Below are 25,532 nucleotides of genomic sequence, written 5' to 3' on the forward strand. Positions count from 1 at the left end.
TTCTATTGTCATTACATTGCAAGGGTTCCTTATTGCAAGAGTTTCGTACCCTCTTGATGTTTCTCGTAGGCAGCTCCTCTAGGCACTGACTCTTCCTGCTCTTAATCCTTAATAATTGGCTCAACTGCAACTCTTTACAGGGTAAGATTACTTCCTATATGACCTTTATTTACTTATGTTCTATCCCCCTACATGCCTTATTTGCCTCTAATTATTTACTGAAGACTCTAATTTCTCTTACTTCTTTATTCTGATATGCAAAAATCTGTTTTAAATTTTCTAGCCCCATTTTCAAAACACAGAATTCAAACCAAGATCTCGTCTTTGAGACAGAGATCTATGTATGCTCTGAAGTCCTTTATGTCTGATTTACTGCACCTCAGTCTGTGGGGGGAAGAGGATAGGCAGAATTGCTTTTTCTTCCTCTGTGGCTTTGACCTTGGACTACAGAAAAATCATCATTTTCTCTAACTTGTTTCACAAGCCACATTGACAAGCAATTGAAAGAACAGCCTGCATGGGATTTCAGAATTTATACTGGCAAATAAATACTAAGTAATTATTTATATAATATCTAGATCTTGTTTGTACTTTCAGAGAACTTCCAAAGCTTTATGAAAGGTGGGCATGTATTACATGCAAAATGTAGACACACATGTGAAAAATTCAAGTGCCTTCACCTAGCAATGAACCTATCAGCAGTTTTCTAACAGTGTTCCTATTTCACTTGGTCTGTACACAAAGATCCAGGGAAAGGAAACACCACAACAAAGCCTAAGCCAACTTTGCATCAGAAAACCATGCTAGCTCTGCATGCCTTCCACCTGAATGAGGTGTCTCATTCCCTGCACAAACAAAACTACCCCACAGCTGATTACAACAAAGACACAAAAATACAGAAATCATGAAAATGGTGAAAGACAGCTCCTCTGACAGTTATCACAAAACCCTGCTATTACAAATGAAGAGTCAGAGAGAAACTCTGATATTCTCATGCACCACAAAGTAGTAACTTGCAAAAAGCATTGACTTTGATGGTTACTAGTTTTTAGTACACACTGTTTCTTTTTGTCCTCAACACCAGTAAAAGTACAAATTTCTAACAGATACTCAGACATAATAGTAATCATGAGTCTTTGATGGGTAATGGTAGCAAGTGAGCTAAGGTGAATTTACCACATGGCTTCACAGTATCACCTGTAGACGTCACTTTCACATATAAAGGGTCTATTACCTCTGTACGTGTTTAGGTAGGGGCAAAAAGTAACTTTTTCATTTCTCACCACTATTGCAAAACAGCTGAACTTGGTTCTATAAAGCCTCACCTTTCTAAAGGGGGGCTGAGAATGGGCTTATATCTGTGACTGAAGACAGATGGCTTCAACCACCTTTCTAATGTTTTGAGGATTAAGAAGTAAAGAACAGCAGCAAAACCAGTTGAATCTTCAAGATTAATACAGGTACATATAATTCAATCATTTAGTATATATATCAGCAAAACAGCCTGGCTGTTTGCAGTCCCACATCCTGCAAAAAAATGACAGCATCTATGAAACTGAAAAATTGTGGACATCTATTTTGCCTTGCTGTTATTTAATTCTCCCTGAAGTAATTTCACATGTTATTATTCATCTGAAGGCTAAAAAAGTAGAAGAAAAAGTTTCTTTGTAAAGGGAAATGTGGAGCTTCCACACTGCTGTAGTTGTGACAACTTTTTGCGACATAAAAACAAAAAACATGCCAAGGAAGTTAAGAGTATTGTTATTTAATGCACTATTTCTGCTTCAGATGCCTAAAAGGGAAGTTTCGGTTTGAAAGAAAATGTGTTTTTGTTTCTGAAAACCCTTATTAAAATGTTCACACAGCACACAGAGTTGTGTGTAGAAGAAAGACAAGTATTTTGCAGAAAAGAGAAAGAATATAAAAGGGGTTATTAGAGAGGCAACGTTATGCTGTTGATAGTGAAGACTGTAAACATTTTCCTTGTAAATATTTATCTTCAAAAGTTTCTAACTTATACCTAAAATGTCCTCCTGACTGAAACTTGGCTTGATGTCTGTCTCCATAATAAGCAATACAGAAAGCTATTTTGCATCTGCTTTACAACTGGATACAGAGGAAAAAAAAGAGGCTGAAAGGCTACACTGCAACATTGTATCTAAAATTGTTTTATTTTCAAGAGGAACTTTTTACAGTCATTAAGATATGCTCTGAAGTATTTCCACAAAACATCTCAGATCCAGCTGCTCTGCGTGCTGCAGAAAGCAGAGACAACATGAACTGTGGGGAGCATTCCAAAGTCTGAGATGCACAAAAGAACACACTTTATATATAAAGACATGCAGCCTGCATGTGAGATATCTGCTGTTTCACACGAGTGACCTGCTTGTAAACCTACCCTGGTGGAAATGGCCATGAGTAATGCTGCAGAACTGTGCTAACATTCATTTGTCACTCATCATTTACAGCTGCTGGTGCTGTGGAGGAGGAAGCATCCAAAACCCTTGACAGAGACTCACTAAAAGAAGCTACAACATAGCTCAGAAAACTACGTGAGCTTCAGGAGACACGGAACAAATAAGTACAAAGCCAATTATTTTTTTCCTGCTCAGTAATCAAGGTGAGATGCTGGATCAGAAGTCATACAATAGTCAGAATATCCAGCACTGTGTGTAAGAATAAGCACTGTACAGATATTCACCCTAATGCTCTCACTGAAGGACCAAGTTAAAATTAATTGATTACCTAACTTCTGTAAAAAAGTAACTTTTAGCTGCCAGTAAATTGAGCAGACCATACAAGGGCTCAATATTCTCCTATACAAAGAAGAATTATATCTATGGGAACAAGGGATATATAAAGCAAAATAATGAGTTTTAAATTGCACCAGTCTGCTGGTTCTGCCTGACCCAATATGCTGGCTTTTAACGAGGGATTCTTTTTAATCATGGTGACTCAGGTGCAGATCCCATCTGTTGATGCCAATTACAGCAGATCACCAAAAGTCTTTATTAGCTGTAAATTTAGTCAACCACTCACATTATACTTACCACATAAAGGAAAATTGGTATTAATTTAGTAATTGAAATTGCACACTCTGAATGTATTACTCTTAAAAGCTGAAGTAAAATAATTTTTGATATTTAGTTGAGAAAGCCTACATTAAGAAATTATTTAAAAAAACATTTCCATCCCTAATTCAAGCTAGCAGCAGGATGCTGTGAATGCCAAGGTGGAAAGCTACCAGTCTGCACGTCAGACTCTGGTTAGTATGGAAGACAGTAACACTTCAATAAACAGGTGATTAGGCAACTCCCAGCTCTGTTAAAAGCAGATTGGTAGTCTATTACAAACTGATTAAATTTGCCACTTCTTCACTTCAAACAATTATATTTGCTCATTAACACTTGATATGTTGAATGCAGCTTAAGAACATAGGAAAATTAAATATCAATCATTCTAGCTCCTCAGAGATTTAAAACTGACTCACATAATGATATTTTCCTTCAAAGAACAATAGGCATGTGCACCTGCGAAAGCTGCTGTGGAGGAGAAAAGGGAAGATGAGAAAAGTTATTTAAAGATTGATGAAAAGTAGCTATCAAGGGAATTAAGCATGCAGCTTAACTCTTGTGCTGCACTGATGTGTTTGCACATACCTGATGAAAGTGTGTTGTAAAACAGAGCATGAACATGGCTGGCCACAGTGTAAGCTGTGGCACATTACATGCTTGTTACTAAGGCTGACCTAGAATAGAATCATAAAGTTTCCTGGGACCTACAAGGATCATCAAGTCCAACTCCTGGCCCTGCATACATCAGCCCAAGAATCCCACCATGTGCCTGAGAGTGTTGCCCAAATGCACCCTGAACTCTGGCAAGCTTGGTGCTGTGACCATTTCCCTGGAACACAATAGCATACACTGACATGTGAAACAAATGTGTTTCTTTCATAGTTAATGCTGAGTCCTAAAGGAGTTCTGGAGATTATTCCCAGTTACTTTATCACCTTTGCAAAACACAGTGACTGCATCTTACTGGAAGTGTACTTTGTCAGGAAGCCTGGATACTGGAGACTAACACTATCTAGTCTTTAAACAATTGCATCTATCAGGATGTGGCAGAGAATCATGAAAAGCGGAAGAGTATTTTGAACCCTGTTGTGATGATGAAAAAGCTCAGATAGAGGAGGGAAAATAAACTTTCTCATGATTCTTCATCAGGCCACAGACAGAACCCGACAGAACATACAAACTTATGACATCAGTGTTCTTCACTCCTACGAACTAGAGGTACAACCCCACTTTCCAACTGACCTTAAAAGCAACATGTTAAAGATGTAAACCACAAAAAACATCACAGCTAGATAATTTTGAGCTTGCTGTAAATTGCATGCTGATTTTTAAATTAATTTTACATTCTTCAGAGAATCTGTTTTTTACTCATTACACCATGGGAGGAAGGGGTTAGGCATTCTCATGTGCACTTAGCCGCACCTACACAGAAGACATTGATGCTACCCACCCCCAAAATTGGCAGCTGCAACTATCATATAACCTTTGCACCTTGGAAGAACAGTAATAAGAGTAGTAGTTTCTACTCCTCTTATTCTCTTTCTTGACTAGGTACTTCTTGCACCATATAAGGAAAAAACATGGCAAAGAAACTGTTGGGACTTGCTGGTGGATCTGGTAAACAGACCTTCAGCACATTATTCATATATAATTACATACTTGGTTTTAAGACCTGAAAGTACAAAACTCAAGCTTGGTATTTGCTATTCAAGTATTATGATGCTTGTGATAAAAATGATGAGAAATTACAATAAACATTGTGATAAAACAGTACTTTAGGTGGGGACCTATGAGAAAGATCTTCTGGTTAACTTCCTGATGAAAATTTGTTGCAAACGACAAGGTAAAAGCCAACTGTTTATCTTTTTATTTTAGGTTTTTTATTTTAAAAGTGCAAAACAACACCACCATTAGGTAAATGTTAAATAGAACAAACTATTTATTTTTTGAAGAGGAGGGTGTAAAAGTCCCAAATGAATAAATCAAACGCTGCATTTTTGTTCCTGTCTTCCTATCTGGCAGAAACCATGGCAGTGGCTTGTCTGTAGAGACTGTGGGCTAAGGAACATGGTGGGTGGGCAGCAGAAGGGGAAGATGAAGCACATTTACATGGCTCATATTGTAAGATCACAAATTCTGAAAGTATAAAACTCTGGTCTAGAAGTGTAATGTTGACACTAGTGAATTGGTTCTGGAAATAACATCTGTGCCCTGTCCCACTGTCATCTGACATGAAGCAGCATCACATTTCAGACTGTGGAGAGCTGAGGTACAGCAAGGTTTAGATACAAAACCTCCCACTGGTTTAAGTGGGGACTGGAGGCAGCAGTCTCTGGGAAACTTAAGAAACAACTTAAATCACAGCAAGATGCCTTATTTGACATGGTCAACATTTTATTTGCTTTGATAAAAAAAAAAACAAAAAACAAAACATTAAAAAAGTATGTGAGCTCTAAATCCAACACATGTTAAGATTATTTGGAGCATATTATACTCAGTACTCCAGCTGGGTCCCATAAAAGGTAGAAATAACATCTCTGGGTGGACCTCAGCTTTCTCAGATCCATGAGCAGATGAGGAAGCTCTGTCACAGACTACATATTACAAAAAAGATTCCCTCCAATCAGTGGAGGAGCAATCAAATTTTCACACACGCTATCGAAGCATAGGCAGGAGATTGGCATATTGTTCAATATTATGACTAAGCAGTCACAGAAGACTCATTCTTCCCATTTGTTCCAGCTCTGAACTTGACCAAAAATATAAATAAGGACTGCATCAGAATGCAAAAATTATGTCTTTGAAGACAAGTAGAAATTGAAAATTAATTTGCTTGTTGATAAAAGAAGAGGCTCTTTTCCTAAAGCAAGCATTTAAATGACAGCCTGTAAAACTGTCTCTGTGATGAACCCTGTGATGAATCCTCCTGCCAGTGTTTGGATGTCTTTTGCTCCTCTACCAAAAGCTGCTAGCTGAAGAGTTTTGTTTTTTAAGGACCTGGAGCCTAGTTATCATTGAACAGTTAAGAGAACATACATTTTCATGACACTGTTGTCTCCCTGAAGAGGTACAAAACATTTCTACCATGACTAATTTATTTTTTCATGAGTAATAAAATGCTGAGTAACTTCTTTGAAAAAGGATGCATTTAGCTTTTTTACTCAAAACCTGTTTTAACACAAAGGTAAAGGACTGCTCACTTGGAAATTTGGTAACAATTCAGTTTCCTTGCTTCTACCTAAGTGATTGAGTCAACTCTACCCTGGATATTGACTGTGGCAAGAATTCATGTTATAGAGAATGAACTGCAATCCAAGTACCAAAACCTCTTAGCCTCACATAACTGGAAAGAAAGGGTGATAAACTTACCTTGTGTAGCAATGTAGTGATTTGGTCTATGATAACCCTAGAATAAATTGAAAGGAAAGAAAAAATCAGCAATTTGCACCTTCACTATGTTCCTATGACTGAAACTTCATTTAGGACAGTATTCAGTAAATGTCACAACAATACAAACAATATTAGATCCAAAAGATCTTCTCAGCTGGGGAAGGGCAAGTGAGAAGGGAAACAAAAGCAAATGTATTTTCTACAAAATACTTAAGTTGCAGCCTTGTACATCAGGGGCCAGAAGTAACAGGTTCTTTAGGCCCCTTGTTGGCTCTGCAGAGAATGAGCAGCATGAAATCCTCTCTAGCCCTTGCAGTTAACGGCATCAGGTGCTCACAGAATCTGAGATATTCCTTCACCTATTGCTGGTGGCTGCAAAGCCTATCCCTTTTTAAACAGTAAAAAAAATGTCAGATTTGCATTCAGCCTGGGGGAGGCAGGAGGGCATGGTGTTCACTCTAACCATGGTGGTTTGTTTATGTTTTATTTCTCAACAGGATAAAGGACTATAAGTTCTTTGATTAAATTGTTTGGTATGAACATACTTTTCCAAGAAGAACATAATACAACTCTGATGACAAGAGCAGCTTAATCACAAGTTGGCCAAGCAATAAAGTCCAATACTCTGCATTCTTTGCAACATGGAAAATGTTGCCAAAATTTAATTATAGCATTTTTATAGTATTTGAATTTCTGATGTGATGGGAGTGTCACCAAATGTTTAGATCATGCACCAGTGTGCTGATCAATCCAGTTGTAGGAGTGTTAACATTTGAATAATAGTTATGATGCATTGTTAGTTATCAGCAGGAACAACTTAAGGCTGTAGTACACATGCCATTGCAATTTCTTTGTGAAAGAGCAAGGGGAAATGCAGTCATACTAAGTGGGGAAGGAATCAAAACAACTGAAGATACTTAACATATTACAGAAAGAACAACATGACTTACAGAATTGATTTCTTTACACGACACTGAAGCAAAATTTGGAAGTCTGTGAACTGAAAGTGTTCACAGAGCTACAGAGTGGGTTTTTTTCCTGCAATGTTTTTTACCTAACCCTCAGTGCCTGGGATCAAACACTTCCATATCCCAGTGAAAAAAAGCATGGGAAGAAATACATCAGAACCATTGTGTCTGTGATGGTGCCATTCACTATTAACGTGTTATACTGACAGCACGACAACTGCAGTAATAACTGCATGCAAGAGCAAAATTAAAGCTGCCTCTGTACTAGAAAAAACAGTGTTTTTAGCAGAAACCTGACTAGCAAATTATAAACAAACATGCTGTGTTTTCTGGCAGAATAGTCTTTGGAGGATGCCTGCAGTCCTCCAAGCTTTGCAAATGAAGCCATCTGCTGAGGCTAGAAAGGGTCACATTCTCTCCATCCTTTTGTACTCCATAAACAACAACAACAAAGTTCCTATGCAGATCTCTCTGGGCATTTTATATGAAACTGTATAATCCAAATCTTTATTTCTCATATCTCATAACATTTTAGAGTAAGATCCAAATCTGACACAGGAACATACTACCAGCCTAAAATGAGAACAATCCTGAATGGTGGAGAAAATGTGAAAGTGAATTCAGATCTAAGTTCCCAATGTGAACTCTCTCCTTCCTTTCATGACAGATTACTCCCTTCAGAGATTAGTGTGGTGTCTAACTAAATATATTTCCACATGTGCATTCACTACATGGTGACTGTGCTATTCTTTCAAACAGCAAGGGACTGAGCAGAAATCTGAGCTTAGTCTAATGATTCTTGAATGTGCTTATAAACATCAGTAACAAGAGATATCTTCAGAAAGTTCCCTCAGACTTCATATTGTTACAACTGAAGTACCTAATTTTCTTGCATAGCTCTAGTTCCTCCACATTCTGAGAAAAAATACCTGTTACATTCCTGTTTCATACTAGTAATTAAATCTGAACTGCAAAATCTGACACTATTTAAAAAAAAACCAAACCAAACCTGCTGAACAAGAAATCTTTAGCAGGCACAATTTCCTAAGAAGCAGCAATTGTTTTACTTAGCCTAACATCCAGCACTCCGTGTAAACAGTAAAAATACTAACTTTGCTATCCATAGACTTGTGGCTTTAGATAAATAATATTGGCCTTTAAATGATTTTCAATTCTACTTTTGAGCTCATTCTTTCAACCAGAAACACCTTGTCTCTTAAAGAATTTATTTTAATGTAAAACATTAAGTTAACATGATGCAGAATGAACAAAGAAGCCACTTTCAATAATTAAACAGCCTACATATTTAATGAAATGTCTTGCTTGCATTAGAAATACTGGTTAACAGCTGCAGAATATACTTTGAAGGCGACTTAAAAGTGCAGAGATGACAAGAGACTGCAAATCTCTGCATTAGGCATTACGGAGTTTTGTCACATTAATATGCAAACAGCTTTCCTTTAAATGTGGAATGATGCCAATCTGTTGACAGAAAGTGAAAATAACATTTTGCTAGCCCATATAAGCACCAGCAGGCAAAGTAGCCATACAGTGTTTCTGGCAAGGTTTCAGTCTAGTGTGAGTTGGAGGAAATGACTCATTTCATTCACTGATTGACAAACCTTTGAGGCTTTTCTCTTCCTTTAGTGCACACCTAGCTTCCAAAGGTAGCACCCTCCAGTGCTAAACAATGTTACCAGCTGTTACTAGCTGTGGTATCCATTACAAATTGTGAATAATGTGAGAATAATAAGCGTTCCCTCTTTGACTGAACACAACATTAGGCTTGTTGACTACATCAGGATACGCACATCGATATAATTCCCATTGATGTAATCGGAACTCGTTTCTCCTTCGATAGGTTGCAATCTCACTCGAGAATGATCATCTGAAAAGGGAACAATGGACAGGAAAAAAAAGTAATTAAAGACATATCCAGTAACACAGGCCTAATCAAAATATTCCTTTTTAGTCAAACTAAAACCTTAGACATTGCAAGTTCATGCTTATTTTGTTGAACATGAAAACTGTATCTACATTTAATTCTAATTTCAGTCATTCACAGGCTTTCCAAATCCCCTCTGGTTTTCAGTATGAGTTTCTTAAATCTTATAATGTGAAACCCACTACAATTATCACTTTTGCCTTGACCCCCTGCTTTTGTCAACAAAATAACATTAAGTTGTCAAAGGTTTATTCGTTTGGAAATGCTTCTGCCAGTACTGAGGAGGAGCTGAAGTCGTTCAAGACATAATGCCACCTCAGAGTTTTTGAACTTGTTATCTTTTCAGTAAGAGAGAAAGCAAAACACAGTAATGGCAAAACCCAAGCAGTAAGACAATGGCTTTGTCACTGAATTTTGCTCCATTGCAGTCATCTGTAGCTATCCAGGACTGTGAAAACACTTCCAACTTCATTTTATAAATTCCAATCCGAAACATCATGAATTCATCTTACAACAGCTGCCTCTTCTTCTCTATGATATAGGAATTGCTAGAGGCTAGTTTCCACTCTGCACAAGAATATCTGTAGGCTGGCAGGGCTCCTTCTTCTCGGAGACTTTGTAAGCTCCTCTTAAAACACAATTTGAGGGTAGGATCTCAAGGATAGAGAGATGGTAAGCAGCCACTTTATTGCTGCCTTGTTTATGAAGTACTCTTGCTAATTAGATACCTGTGTATTATTGTTTTGCTGCCTTCCTGCTGAGCTAATATTACTTGCAGCTGATGTTAACCCTTCATGAGGGTCGTTATTTTGCTGTAAATGTAAATAATCATTAAAACACCCAAACCTGCCACCTGTGTTCTGAACAGCTAGTTCTGAAGCTTTAAAATTCCTAAAAGGTGGCTTAAAAACCCAACTTCATTATAAGTAGCATAATTTCAGCCCACATTATGGTGGAGGAAGACCAGGGCAAGTGCTTCTTAAAATAGCATTGTTTTAGAATTGCAAGTCAAGATAGAAACTGGTCGAGGTGAATTCCTCTCCCCTTCCTCCTATGCTCCAAGTCTTAGGAAACAGAGATCTCAGAGCCTCATTTATTTCCCTGGGACTCCCTTGGGAGAGAGAAAGGGCGTGCTACAACCCCAAACACCGTAAATCAGAATGAATTAAAATTCCATCTCCAGGTTCCACACAGATCTTACATTGCTATTTTCTTGGAATTATTTCATTCAATAGTCTTCAAGAATGAGATTTTCAAACATGCTGGAATATGTGAATCAGTTATGTTAATCAGGTCAGCATTTTCAGCCTTTTTATTCACTTTTCCAAGAATAAAAACTTATGGAGCTGTGACTTTCCATCACATAACCCCTGCTTGTCTGACTCTACCAAGCTATGCTTATCCAAGTGCTTTGCTATTCTATGCTTAATTAAGCTATTTATCAGTTTCTTCAGAACAGCGGTTTGGCTCACAGGATCTTAATCCTAAAAATCCATCTTACTTAAGAAAGATACTAAGAAACTTTCTAAGCTCCAGCCATGCCTGCTGCTTTTACAGTTTTGGGACCTGATCCAACCTCTGCTAAATTTAGCAGACTCAGAAGTCAAGCTTGCTTGGACTCATAGTGTATCTTCATCTATATTTTCATGATTATGTTGCTTTACAGGCATTCTCACCAGGACAGCTCAGGCTAGTAAAAATCTACACTTTTGCATTTCTTGAATTGCAGAGGGCAAGGTTCAGCTGTCTAAGCACAAAACATCTCATGGCACTTTATACAGGCACTAGGATACACTGCCTAGCTTTCAGCTGCCACTCTGGAATAACGTGTCTCTCATATTTACTGTGCTGCATTCGTTGGTCTTGCAGATGTCCCAGGCCATGTGAAATGGCATCACATGTCTATACTTAGGTAACTGAAACCCCTATCTGATCACCTGCCTAGAAATGAGCACCCTATTGGACGAAACAAGCTTAGATTTTCCTCCAAGAAACATCTTTAAAATGTAAATTTATGTAATTTGACTGATTTATACAATTGTATAATATGCAGTTTCTTTTCTTTACATTTCCATTGTTTTGTTACTTTTCTTGCAATAACTCTTGCTTTGATTAAGCAAAAAAAAAAGTTATTTTATACCTATGTCTTCATATCATCTCTTCCCCATTTTCCTTCTCATATGAATTTTTTTAGTACTGCATTCTTAGCTAGGTTTCTGGGAATTCTAGAGGTAATGGACTGTCCAATACCCATTTATTTGCAGCGGAACTGGAGTGACTCCCTTTTTTTTATTGCTTTGAGAACTCAAGTTAACTCCTTACTGCATGGCAACACTTGTTAAATTGAAAAAATCCTTATGTCAACACAAAGAAATGTTACTGTGTCTGGGCTGTGCTTCTGTCAAGCAGATTTAAAACTAAGAGGTACAACAAGCCATATTCTTCAATACGTGTGTTGGTTCTTAAATAGTCTCTAGATTAACTGTCTATATTTTTAAGGTATTTTTTTCCTTTATACTTCAGCTGCTCTTGACAGATTATGCAGCTTTTAAATACTCTCTTTTCCATCTCACTGTTATTTTGATACCCTTCCATTAGGAGACCTAATTTAACTTTCCACTGATCACTTAAGCTTTTAAAATTATGTATCTTAGGATAAATTTGTCTTTGTGGAATATGGTAATAGATAACAAATATAAGCATTTTATTCTCTCTTGCCTCATGTTACCTACAACATGGATATGCCAGCCTGCAGACTGTGATCTCTAACAAGCCCCTTGAGCACCTGCTTGATTAGCATGCCCAGCCAATGACCCTTTCTTGGACGTGCACTCCCAATTCTCTGCAAATCAAACCTTTTATAAATGTCTTACCTAAAATCTTTAGCTGCTTTTAAAAGCTGTGATCAATACTCTCTTCTCCTTTAGTCAATACTGAGTTAGGTGAAAACAAATACAGAACCCCTCCCATCCCCTCAAGAACTCTCCTGAGGAAAAAACGAATAAATTTTACCAAAATCCATGTTGAACCCCACACAGTCATGGCAGAAACATAATTTTTCTTGGGTGATGAAAGATTCATTTAGCACGTTCATGCTGGGTATAGTTTGTAATGAGAAAACACGAAGGTTTCTTTGTTCAGCAAAGAAAGAATATGTTTTCTGTGGGTGACTGGACTGTGACCATGATTCAACTTTTTGCAGCCACTGTCATAAAGTGGGCAGGGCACACTTGTAGCCAACTAAATGCACATCATGTGGGTAACATAAAGCATATTAAAATTTTGACAATCTCCTGCAACGCTGGATGCTTGTTGCTATTGTTTTAGCTCCCTCTGAGAACAATAATGACTACAAGCAATAATATAACAGTAGTATCTTGGGGAAAATTAAAACAAAGAGGGTAAATGGATAGAAAAAAATATGCTATGCAGAAAAAAATATACATTTTATTATAATCATGTACCCATAGTTAGTGGCATCTAAACCACCGCATTTTTAAGTGTTTGAACATAGCATAAAACAGCAATTTATAAAAATGCTTTTAAGCTGAAGCATGTATTTTATACAATTATCTGGGGCAAATTTTCAAAAGTAGACCACTCAAATTGTACCCTCAGACTGAGAAATGCAATTATTTATCCAGGAGAAAAACACATGAAGTAATTAAAAAGTTAACTACTCCATTTGCATGCACGTATTTAACAACAACAAATGACAAATTGAACGACAAACTGTGGGCAGGTTCAGCTTTTCTTTAAAGATACTGCCTTAAATTCTACTAGATCTTAATTTTAACTTGAGTTGTCTTTGTTTTCACAGCCACATAAACAGAAAATGTTATTGATAAAAACTCCATCCAACTGTCTCCCTCTGCTAAATACTGAGGACATTTCAAGCAAATTGAGATCTAAATGTCCCAAGTTATATTTCGCCTTGTAGAAAGCATTCAGTATCACTTGTAATTGTCATTGATTTGTGTATCTGATATCTTTTATGTGTTGTCCCTTGGCTATTCATCACTTGATTACCTCAGACATAAAGCGCTAGCAGTTTTCCAACTTTCTTCCACCAAAGGGTGTCAAAGTTTAAGACAATGTCTAACATGACATTAAAAGAGGGCAGTGACACACTAAACCTGACTACAAGAGAAGATCCATTGTAATAGGCTTGTACTGGAAAAAAATTAATAAAGCAAGGATAAGCATTAAACTACTTTGTATTTCCTATTTTTGACTTTGGTACTTTTACTCAACTGATTGGCTGTTATTCATATAATGTATTGCTACATCCTCACAAAATAACAAGTTTTTTATACATTAAATATTGCTTAGAGGGAAACAAGCAAAACCGTATCTAATTTATCTGCTTTTGCATATGCACCAGCCCATCATGAGAATCACATTTCTCTAGAAGATTTAATTTCCTTTTTCAGTATACAGCACAATGTACATCCAAAACACACAGCAATACTATCACATCCACTCAAAACCATGTGGCAGATCATCTCTTGCTTAATTTGCCTCTGCCTCCATCTGCATTTCCTGTGGGTCTCATTCTGCAGCAAGCTACAGAGCTGTTTTCTCTCTGCAGACAGTCTCAGCCCAGCTGGGCCCTATTCACATCACTTACTGTAGGTCACTAAGCTGGGAGCTGTTCTCTCCAGACTTGTTACACATGCACTGCAGAGAGACCTCCTGAGGTGGAGATTCAGAAGCACACAAACGGGCTCTATTTCAGAACCCTCTGTCTAGAGGACCAGTCCTTCTCTCTGTCAAGACCATGTGGTTCACTGATGCGGAAACCCAGGCAGGTATGTGCCTGGACAAACACCTGAGATAGGTGCTGAAGTTAGTGCAAATATGCATGACATGCTCCTTCCACAGGTCCGCCAAATGTTCAGACAATCAGCATAGCTTATTCTCCTCTGCTGGGCTATGTATGATTTCTGAACTCAGCAGTACCATTGAAAGATCCCTCCCTAAACACCTCTCTTCGTCTTCATGCTTACAAAACAAGGTGACAGCTGCTTATTTCTCTGCTTATACCTGCTCATGGTCATCTGGCTGGCTGCTAAAAACACATACACTCCACATCCTAAATTTAGATTTTAAAGTGAAAAAACAGGGAAAGGATCATCTCCTACATACACACTGAGAATCTACCTTTAAGTGCAACAAGAGCAGTGTATAAGTAATATAATTTTACTGAACTTGATATATTTCCTGCCTCCATGTTCATGTGCAACATCTCTAGTCACAATGCTTTGGAACTCTCATACTGCAAGATTTATGGGATCATAAATCTTGTGAGGGATCACTCACCAAAGCATGTTATTATCTCCTCAAGTTATTTGATTATTAGTGTGTCTAATCCTTTTTAAGACTGGAATTTTAAAGTAAAACATAAAGGTACCTTTTTTCCTTGGAGTCTGTCTAGCATAAGTCAGGATAGCTGTCTCTGTTACTGTGGAACACTTAAGCACCAGTACTGTCAGCTCCTAAAATACCCAGAAGCTAATACCAAGGTATTGTTGTGGGTAAGTCTTGTGCTAAGCTGGCAGGAGCAGTTTGGGACCTGTTAGAGCTGAGTAGTGGTTCAAGGTGCTGTTCTCCACTAGCCAAATTCTGATCACAGGATGGAAGGTAGACAGAAAGGCAGTGGAGAAAATCCACTAAACCTGACAGTTTTCTCTAGAAATAAAAAAAGAAACATTTTCCCTCATTTTTATTTTCTTAATTAGGAAAAAGGAATATAAGCCCGATGCAAGCACAAGGCTGGTGGTCATTCTTATCCAGATCTGAAGCGAAGTTAACAAAGCGCACAATTATGCTGCCAACACTCACATGCAATGATATTCCCATATCTATTTTTCATTCTGTTCTCATCTTTCTTAGCTGAATCCCATGGTGCAGACTGTCCTTCAAAGAAACTCTAAAAAAAGGAAAGAAAGTGACATTAAGAAAAGCATGCAGCAACAGTTACCTTACGGCTAAACGAAAGACAAAGGCAAACAGTACTTGTGGGTACTGGTGTTAAAGTGTCATTTAAATGATTCATTATTGAGCAAAAATACGAGTTTCCTGTTTAAATGGTATTTATGCATAGCTCCAGATGTTACTTAAAATTTGACATGAGATTATCTGTGTAATAGCAACAAGAATTATTTGCAAGTGAAGTGCTATTAAACCTTTCCAAATCTGCTTTCTTGCAACACTGAGAGTCCTTCACTTGAGCTATCCAGATTCCCTGTACAGTTCTCATACACACATGGGAAGCTGAAGGAGCTTCATCATCAGTGTTGGAGCTGCTCCAGTATTTGAGTGTAGAAATTACAGACTGTACTGATATGTTTTATTTTTGACATATCCCAAGCTTCATTTACTTGCTGGCAGATGACCTCATGGATCAAAACATACACAGGCATTTAAAAAACCATGGATTCAACTAGCACATGTGTCTTTTTTTTTTTCTCTTAAACACAATTTACAACATCACGACAATGATTATTTTCTCAGAGAATAAAATCAATGTGATTTTGTGAAAGATATATCTCATATCCACCAAACTGCTGTCATTTAGCTAATAAATCTCATGTAAACAAGAAAGTTGAAGGTGCTAACAGTTTAATTTTACATTAATAAAACACAGAAGCTGCCAAAAGGGCATCAAGCAAGTAGTTATGCCCTATATATGTCCTGTGCTTTCTGGGGTGTAAAAGAGTGGTTGCACAATCTCCTAATTTATGCACTGTATCCATGAGTCATATGATGCAGATACATTTTAAAATTTTGTATTTAAATATTAATCTTGTGTTAAAAAATACTTTGTTGCCAAGCAAACTACTGGAATTATACAATTATTGTGACCAGCCCTAAATCTGTCTTAATCTCTTTACTGGAATGACCAGTAGATTAAATCTTTTGTACTACACTAAAGACTAAATAGAGAAAACACTGCGAAGTTTGTATCTCTTGCAAGATCTCAAGACATTCTGAGTGGTTTAAAACAGATAATGCCCATAAAACCATCTACAATCACTGTCTTTTACCCTCAAATTTGAAAAAAGGTGTTTTAGAACCCCAATGATTTCCAATAACAAAGAGCATAAAAGTCAAACCAAACCCTTGATCTCTTGCTGAAGTCAATAGAACACGAGGGCATTCAGAGTCTAAAATGGCTATTCTTTTCACAAGTTTCCTAGTGTGCTGGTTTCCAATTTATGATATAGAAATTCCTGGGAATACATGGACTACTTCTAAAATGTTTATAAATAATAACTCAAGGAAACCGTAAGCCTTGTCAGGGGCTTCAATTTGTTTTTCCTTCATCTTTTCACACTTCCTTTGAAAATTTTAAACAGTTTGGAAACTGAAATGACTAAAACCCACTAATACAAATAAATTTCTCCTTACTTATAACATACTATCATTGGGTACAGCTCTGAGAAACATTGATTGCTACCAGGATAGAGAAGTGTAACCGTGTGAATCCTGAGATGATTTACAGCTTTGGGGCTCTTTGCCAAAAAGACGTCAATCGTTATCTGATTATAGATTTGCCAATGGCATCTAAAGCAAGCAGGCCCTCCCACTCTAGAGCACTCTCAACTCAGGCTGGATGGAAATTACTTTTCTAGTAATTCAGCCAAACTGCATAAGGAATGACTCTCTATGGGCAAAGATCTATGTCTCAATTTCTTGTAAAGTTCAGACTCTCAGACAAAGCTGGGTGATGAACAATTAAACATGGTTAAAGGCAAAGTAGAAATGGAAATGGTCAGCAGCAAAGCTCTAAAGACACAATAAACCAACAATTCATCTGACCTAAAATTTAAAAATTCTAGTTTTTTTACAGTCATTCTCATAGAGACTAATACACAGAATTGATCCATAAGACACTACCCAGCAAGTGGTTTTGAGTTTAATTCAGTAGGCATCACATGTGCTGTCACAAAGAAAGAGTCCTGCTGACACAGCTTCTGGGCCCACACCTTGAAATACAGACGACCCAAATATTCTCCAAGAGACATCTTGCTTCTCTCTGTCCCACTAATGAACTTTTAAAAAATTGCTTCAAACCAATTGAATAAAGTAAACCTCTGGAGGCAACTGGGAAAGATTTAGATGGTGCTGAATTCAGGGAAGAAATACAATGGGCAATGTACTGGTTTTGGAAACTCATTTGCGTCTCAGATGCAATGTACGAGTTCTACTTCTCCCAAGTGTTTGGAACTTCTGAAAACAATGATAACTTTAATGAGCCTTACAGATAAACCATCTTCTAAAACTTTATCCACAACAAAGATAATTCTGTTCCTTAGAACATATGTATATCAAACCTCACACAACAGAAAATACCAGGAAACAGATTTACATTTCCAGCTACTGCTTACTGATTTCACTTTCTTTATTAAAAATGTATTACAGAAAAGGAACTTCAGATATTTATTTTTGAGTTTTTATCAATAAATTAGTGAATGAAATAAAACATATCACATGGGGAAAATAAGACATAATTTATGTATATCCATTTTTCTTTTTAATTCATTTTGGGATACATACTGGTGTTACAGTGAGAAGAGTACAGCAAAGATAATTGAAGGAAGAGGTATTACAGCGCAAAAGCATAAAAAATCCAGTTATTGTAAAAGACAGCTGGAGTGTCATTTCCTAAATTCCCCGTGTGCTGCCATTACACAAACTGCAACAGAATGATAATCCACAATGTACTGTAAGGAGAAATCTCATTTGTCCCACAAGTAAAGAACAGAGCAGATATTTCATAACAGATGATCTGTCAAGATCTTTCCTTACTTGTGAGAAATACACGTTTCATTACAGAAATTTTTTAAATCTCTTTTCTGACATATCACTCTCCAGGGATGCTGCTGCACAGCAGCCCACACATTATCTTTGTGGCTATTCATTCTAATTCAAACTTACAAGTTTCTTAAAACTGTGGACTGTTAGGAAGAAATATGGCCCCCAAACAGCTTCACTCCACCAAATGCTTGGCAAGGGCAATGGAGAACTGAAAATGAGTATAGGACATTTCTCAAATAATTTAAAATAAGTATTTCTTCAGCTTGAAATGACACAGAAGCCTGGCTACCCAGCCTCCGTGATCTTCTTGAAAAATGAAATGCGCTTCAAGCCAGCTGTTGTTACAGCAGACATTTCAGTATGCATGTCAGCTGCCATTCTGTTAGTAGAAAATATTACAATAATTAGGATAAAAGCACTTTCTGAAGAAAAATTAATTACAGATAACTGCTTTATATGCAACATGAAAACTGGTCAGTGATGCAGGAGCAGGATCATCTTAGGATGAATGTAATACTTTCGCGTGCTTTCACTCAATATTGCAGTGGTTACCATTAAAAATTAAATATTTGCCAAGGGCTAATTCACTGTGACCCTCAGACTAGAAAATAACTGCAATATCTCAAATGAGAAGAGGAGATAATCATTGCAAATACAGATTTTTTAGATTATTCCCTTTCCTAATTTAAAATTCATAAGGCAAAAAAAAAAATTGGAAAGGACCTATATAAAAGCACTGTTTGAAGAGGCTGGAATATGGAGAACAGGGTGAGATCTTCAGAATAAAATCTGTATCTCTGTTGATTGTCATCTTTGCCAACGCACTTTCTATCCCACATTTCATGTTTCCAGATAAAGATACTTTAAAAAAATATCTAAGTGCTTTAAGGTCTGCAAATGTAAAGTGTGGAATTACTATTTTTATTATTAGTCAAAAGACCAAGCAGCAACTTTTCCAAAAAACACTTTGTAGTTGCTAGGTGACAACAGTGTAGTCTCTTACAATGTTATTTACAAAATACAAACTCTTATGTAAAGAAATGAGAAGTTAAGGATATCATGAAGCTCTCTCTGCCTACTTAATAAACAAGAATATTATTTTTAGGTACAAAGACATGCTACTGCAATGTGTAACAATCCTAAGTTTGACCTGTGAATTTGTTTTTAAATGTATCAGTCTTTCTGGTAATTGATTCTCTCTACTGACTCTTGGGTTTCTTCACTGGTAACTTTCATTTCCCATTGCCATTTCTAAATAACCAGATTATGATGCATTTTAACAACATTGATTTGATGCATTCAGTTATAAATACCTCTGGATTTTTTTTTAAGTTACATGCAGAGAGTTATGCACACTGTCTACTTTAAGCCAGACCAGACAACTAAAGTGATCCTAATGGAGGTCCTTGTCTAAACTCAATTAGCTAGAGAAGAAATTTGTATTTCTACAATAGCCCTTTGAGTTGCACCTAAATTAGATGCCTAAAATGCCCTGAATTTGACAGTGAAGATTCATTACTAGTTTAACACTAATGCTGTGTCCATTTTATATGTGGAGATTACAGATGGGAAAAAATGCATCCATTAAAGTCTGAGTAAAAATCTTAGGGTCACATGAGACTCTTTGTATTTACAAACCCTACTACATTCACATTTAAGCAAGTCCATAAATGTTTGGAGGACAAGGATCTTCAGGCTCATTTAATGAACACTGCAAGATTTGTGAGTGCAGTAAATCTGTCAGTTCACTGGATTTTCAGTATTCAGAATCTGCTAAATATCTGGAAAATTAGGATGTTCTTGTGACTTAACAACATTAACTGTTTTGGTTTTTTTAAACAGAAAATTGAAATAATCAAGTTCCATTTGTTGATAAATCAGTATTTAGACTATTAAGGAATTTAAAAAGATCCCTGAAAGTTATGTTAAAAAAAAATCTGCTAGTCACCTTGAGGGAAGCTTTCATAATTGAAAATGCATCACCTGTAGGTAATAGATCTCCCCAAGTGTTTGGGAGCAGTGGCAAATGATTTCAGTAATGGCAACCCCCAGTTTGCAAGCAGCTCTTCTTACTTCAGTCATTGCTTTGGTCACTGAGAGCATCTGTGGATGACAGCCTGCCACTAGAGAATACATTCACCATCACCTTTCCTTCTCTGTCAGCTTCAATCACTGAGAATTATGTCCAGTTTTCAAATAATGGAATTTAAAAAAACATTTTACTGCGCCTGTCCTTGAAAAGTGTCTGTTGCAAGAGCCAATGTGAAAATCTATCTCATCAATGTAAACTACCTTTAGAAGCTATAAAGCACTGACTGGTGTGTTACTGTAGCCTAAGTCTGAACACAGAAGAAAAAAAACCCCAAAGCCCAATAAAGACTGTAGCAAATAGAATATATTGAGGTTATTGTTAAAACTTCTTGCTGTGTTCAGATTCTTCTGGTAAAATTAGGCTGATAGTTTACATAAGGTTTTCTATGAGTGAGAGGTAAAATGCAGATCACTTTTAAAGGAGATACAGAGTTAATAGTCTGACATACAGCACTTCTCTGATATTGTTCCCAATGCTTCTTTATGTGGTTGTTCCTCCTTGAACTGATGTACAAAAGCCCAGAAACACCCACTCAAGGGTTTGCATAGCCAGAGGTAGGAAAAATTCTTTTCTTTCTCAGGTGAATTTAGGTTAGTCTGCATTACACATGAGAAGAGTAGGAAAGCAAAAGTCCTTCCAGTCTTTTGAGGCACTAAACATCATACTCACTGCCTACATTAAATGTTGAAATGGAAGGGAAACTATTACTTCCTCCACTGACCTACTGCAGCATGCCTTAACACTTGGATTTCAAAACAAGGACTAAAACCACACACCCAAGACAAAATCTGGTACTAACTCTGTGATTGCATTGGTGTGCTCACTTTTGAGAGGCAGTGCTTTCAGTCAGTGTATTTCCTAATATGTTTGTACTTTTAAAGGCACAGGCTTTGCTACTCCCTGGACAACTGGGCAGTCTAGTCAACCTATAGCAGCACAAAGAAAACATACTAAAATGATCAATCTGCTTCAGTATTGTACTATGAAGGACATAGAAACTTGCACCAAATATCATGAGTTAGCTCTAGTTGACAATAGCATTGGGAAATATACATGTAATTTAGTTAAGACAATAGGACAAGAGAGCAGCTCACTAGCTCACTAGAACAGAGAAGTAACTTAAGTCAAAGTGATTGCACACCTACAGGAATAGCAGGTTGTGAGTACCAGCCATGCTGAAGGCTGGTTTTTAGGTGCTAAGAGCATTTGAACATAATCAAGAATAAGATTTTTTTTTCTACCTAGTCCTGTATTTAACAGTGTCTAGACAGTGTCTTTGCTTGGGCAAAGAACCCAAGGGATGAGGTGACCTGAGAGACTGTAGGAGAACAGGTGGCAAGGCTGGAACCACGGCACAGACCCACATGAATTCTCCCCTGGAATGTGTTCTCACCTGTGGAATGGAAGCTGTGTGATTTGTAAAACTGTACATATTGGTGACTGAAATATTTTGGTAGCTTAGTACATTCAGTCCCCAGTAACCAATTGTCATTTGGTCTTAAATCATGACAAGGCTGCAAAAACAGTGTCACAGAGTACTTCTGTAATAACTAATGAAGAATTACTTTCCATATATTTGTAACCCAACTTATTTATGAGATCTGTTAATGTAATTTATTTTCTTGCTATCTAACATTGAAGATAATACCTGAAACTCACCTGTAATATTCAACAGCAGGAAGAGAAACTTTACAGACTCTGCAGAGCAGTCTGAAGATTTGACAGATTACCTACTTTTGATCGGCTTTCAGAACCATTTCCATTTTACCTACTTAAATTTTAAAAACTCCATTACTTTTATTCCTTTAAAATTCTTTAAGACTACTGTATAAGGAAAGATTTTAGAAATATGGTGAATTAGTAAGAGGACTGCAATAAAGCATACAATTAAAATTCTAATTTAGAAACTTATTCCCTGGCATACTAGACAGCAATAACTTAACCTCATTAATCTCCCTGATTTATCTCCAGCAGAAAAATTATAGTATGTTGATAGGATTTCATGATCCTTTTTTTATAGAAAGGACCCTCTGGGTACAATATGTACACTTGTACTGTAACTAAAGTGCAGGATATATTATTTTTTACTTGTGTGTAAAGGAAAATAAAGTTGGTCTCAAGCAGCCCTTATTTCCTTGTATGAAAATGTATTTCCTACTTTTGGAGGATTTAATGAGTACTTTTCATGTACAGCATGTGGGGTTTTCTTATCTTCCTATTCCTCCCCACCTTTTCTTTTTCTTTACACAGTATGTAATTAGGAGTGTGAACCTGAGCAAGACCCATGACTGTAATGTCAGTAAACATAAAGTAAATGAACACAGGCTACTCTGTATACCAGCTAGTTCTATGCTTTGACAGGAAACCAGAGAAAGACTTGGACCACCACAAAGGCACAATCTACCCTCTTGTGAACAAAACTATCTGCATCATTATTCATGAACTGTGTCATCTCCTTGCTTCCTCCCTATGCTGTTCCAAAGGATGAAATTACACGTTTGTTGTACACACATGAGCAAAAAATGGTGCAGAGTAATTTATTTCTTAATGAGAAATCCCACCCACCAGGACACAGGTATTTCTTCACTACAAGCATGGTGAGGCACCGGGACAGAGAAGTTGTGGATGCCCCATCCCTTGAAGAGTTCACGGCCAGGCTGGATGGGGCTCTGAGGAACGAGGGAGAGATGTCCCTGTCCATGGCAGGAAGGGAGGAATGAGATGATCTTTTATGTTCCTTCCGACATAAACCATTCTGGGATTCTGTGATTTACACAAAAGGGGCAGGACTCCAGGTCACCTACAGTCCACTGGATGTGTAGGTAAGCTAAATTCTAAATTGACTTCTTTACACTATCTTTGGCAGGATAACATGTAAATACCTCAAAGGACTTGGAAAGAAAGAAAATATTGCGGTTACTATGACATGGTTTGAATGAGGCCAAAACAGAGGCCTCTTAAAATGTTGTTTGAAAGCAGAGGCATTAAATTTGAGCTAATGTAGGTCTCCAAGGTACCATTATAACCAGATTTTTCACCTCTTGTTTTTAATTTCCAATTTATTCAGGAAACTATTTTTCAAGTCCCCTTCTGCCAAGCAAAACATTCCTTCCACAATGCTACTCAGAACTCAGAGGTACATCACTCCTAGATTTTTTTAATGTACTCAGAATGTTAGCAGGCAGATGGTTTCTAAAAACTGGTTTTATGTACCTGAGAACTTTGAGAAAATTATCTGGAATCTTTTTGTGCACTTTAAATTTTAATTCAAAAAGCTAATAAAAGACGTAAATATTTTTTCTGAGTCTAGCCCATTTTTCCTTCTAAAGATTAGCACTTTGATATTTGATTTACTTTAGAAATAATAGAACTTGCCCCAGGGAATGGTTTCAAAGAGCTAATGAAATATTATTAAAGTGGAGCATAAAGACACATGTGCTGTGAAAAAGAAGGCAAGGACTGCAGAATTTTACTTCCTAACCTACAGAGAAGGGTTTGCAATTGGTTTAAAATATAACAAAAAAGAGAAAACAAATGGAAGAAAAGAAAAAACAAATTAAAATGAAAAATTCAGAGTGAGACAGAGAGAAGGAGAGGAGAAGAAAATACAAAAAAAAATCCAGGCACCAGAAGAAAAGGTCTACATTTGACTGAAGTGGTGAACTAAGTTTTGTATTTCAATCTTTAAAATTTTCTGTTCACTCATGTTTTACATAGTGATTGATGAGAGCTATTTCATTTATTGCTTAGATATGCTATGTAATAACCAAAACAAGGCTTAAGAATTCCAAAAAACTTTTCTGAAGTGGGAAATACTTTCCATGGGAAAATATTTTTCCATGACTTGACTGACACTGTAAGCCTGTGACACTGTTCTTCGAGTAATTATATTATTTGAAGAAAGACTATTTAATACCTGTGCCCTTCTGCTCACTGAAGATTATTTCCTATGAAAGGTGATCAACATTGAACTTGTGGACACATGCACTGATAGGAAAGGTGACTTCTGACACACTTCTAGGTAATCCAGTAATATTTTTGTCTGATTTTATCAGCATAGATCATTGTAATCGAGACAGTGCTCTGAGCTCAGAATTCACAAGAACTGCCTGACTTTAAATTATCAGCTAACTCAGGCAGAGAAAACCTGATAAGATCTTCAAATCCCCTGTAAAAACAAGCTGTTTGTGATTTAGAACCATGCAATTTGGAAAAACCTTCAATGTAATAAAATTCCCTGAAGGAACAGAGAACGGCATGTGGAAAAAGGAAACAAAAGCAAACTAATGTTGAATTTGAAAAGTGAATAAACCCCTCCCCTATCTTCATCCAAGTTGTAATGTACACACAGCTGATCTAACCTTTCAGAAGTGATAAAGCACCCCTCAGATTTGGCTCACTAAGTGGGCCTCAAGGGTTTCCATGAGTGTATCTCGGCTGCTCTAGTTAATATAGTTTGAATAGAAGATAAGAGAAAAACAAAGCTCACATAAGAAGATTTTAATTCTGCTACAAGGCAACACTGACATCACATTTAACTACAAGATAAAAGCCAGAAAACACTGGTGTGCACAGATGGAACACAAATATTTTGCACTGTTTTTTTCCCCATAGATAAGATAGAACTTTTCAAGGGAAGTAAGAGCAGTAGGGTATGCTAAAACAGATAAAGGTCTACTTGCAATGCCCTTTCAGAAAAAGGATAGCCCTCCATTGTGCTGGCTCATTACATTTTTTTGATCTTCACAGGAAACTCTGGTGCCTCAATGTCTGCTTTGCTTGTTTGCAAACACACTGTTTGCTAGCACATATAAAGTCAATCAGTTACTCCTCTGGGCTTGACTTTTAGGCCAGCAGTTTCCTTGTTCTAAAGAAAAAGATGTCCTATCTAAAAGCTACATGTCTATTTACCACTTTTGCTGGCTGGCAACCAGTCCCTGAGCTGATCATTTGGTACACTTTCTGCTTTGGGGAGAGCAGTAATGGGTCACAGTAGAGCCACTGAGAACTTCCACAGCAACGGGAGCTCCTGCTACTTCACTGCTCAAAAATCCTGGCTCTGGGTTTTAAAGTTATGTTCCCTTTTCCAAGACATCCCTCTGCAGGCTCTCACTCTGTAATTGCTTCCTGTCAATCATCTCCCCTTTGGACGACTGAACACTTACTGGAAATGTGGATAAAACCTTCAAAAAAATGGTGTTGGTCCTAGATGATTTCCCTTCTGTCTGAAAAACTACTCA

General features: G+C 37.1%; 1 protein-coding gene across 1 annotated transcript in view; it reads right to left on the reverse strand.

Moving 5' to 3' along the window:
- PTPRM (protein tyrosine phosphatase receptor type M) overlaps nucleotides 1-25,532 on the reverse strand; it is a 441,589-nt gene that overhangs the window by 45,754 nt on the left and 370,303 nt on the right. The window contains exons 21-23 of the mRNA XM_058023915.1: nucleotides 15,222-15,309; nucleotides 9,244-9,320; nucleotides 6,444-6,480 (exon numbers count right to left, since the gene is read on the reverse strand). Coding sequence (XP_057879898.1) covers nucleotides 6,444-6,480; nucleotides 9,244-9,320; nucleotides 15,222-15,309 — 202 coding nt within the window. The remainder of the gene's footprint in view (nucleotides 1-6,443; nucleotides 6,481-9,243; nucleotides 9,321-15,221; nucleotides 15,310-25,532) is intronic.

Source organism: Melospiza georgiana, chromosome 1, assembly GCF_028018845.1.
Source record: "Melospiza georgiana isolate bMelGeo1 chromosome 1, bMelGeo1.pri, whole genome shotgun sequence".
Taxonomy (NCBI): domain Eukaryota; kingdom Metazoa; phylum Chordata; class Aves; order Passeriformes; family Passerellidae; genus Melospiza; species Melospiza georgiana.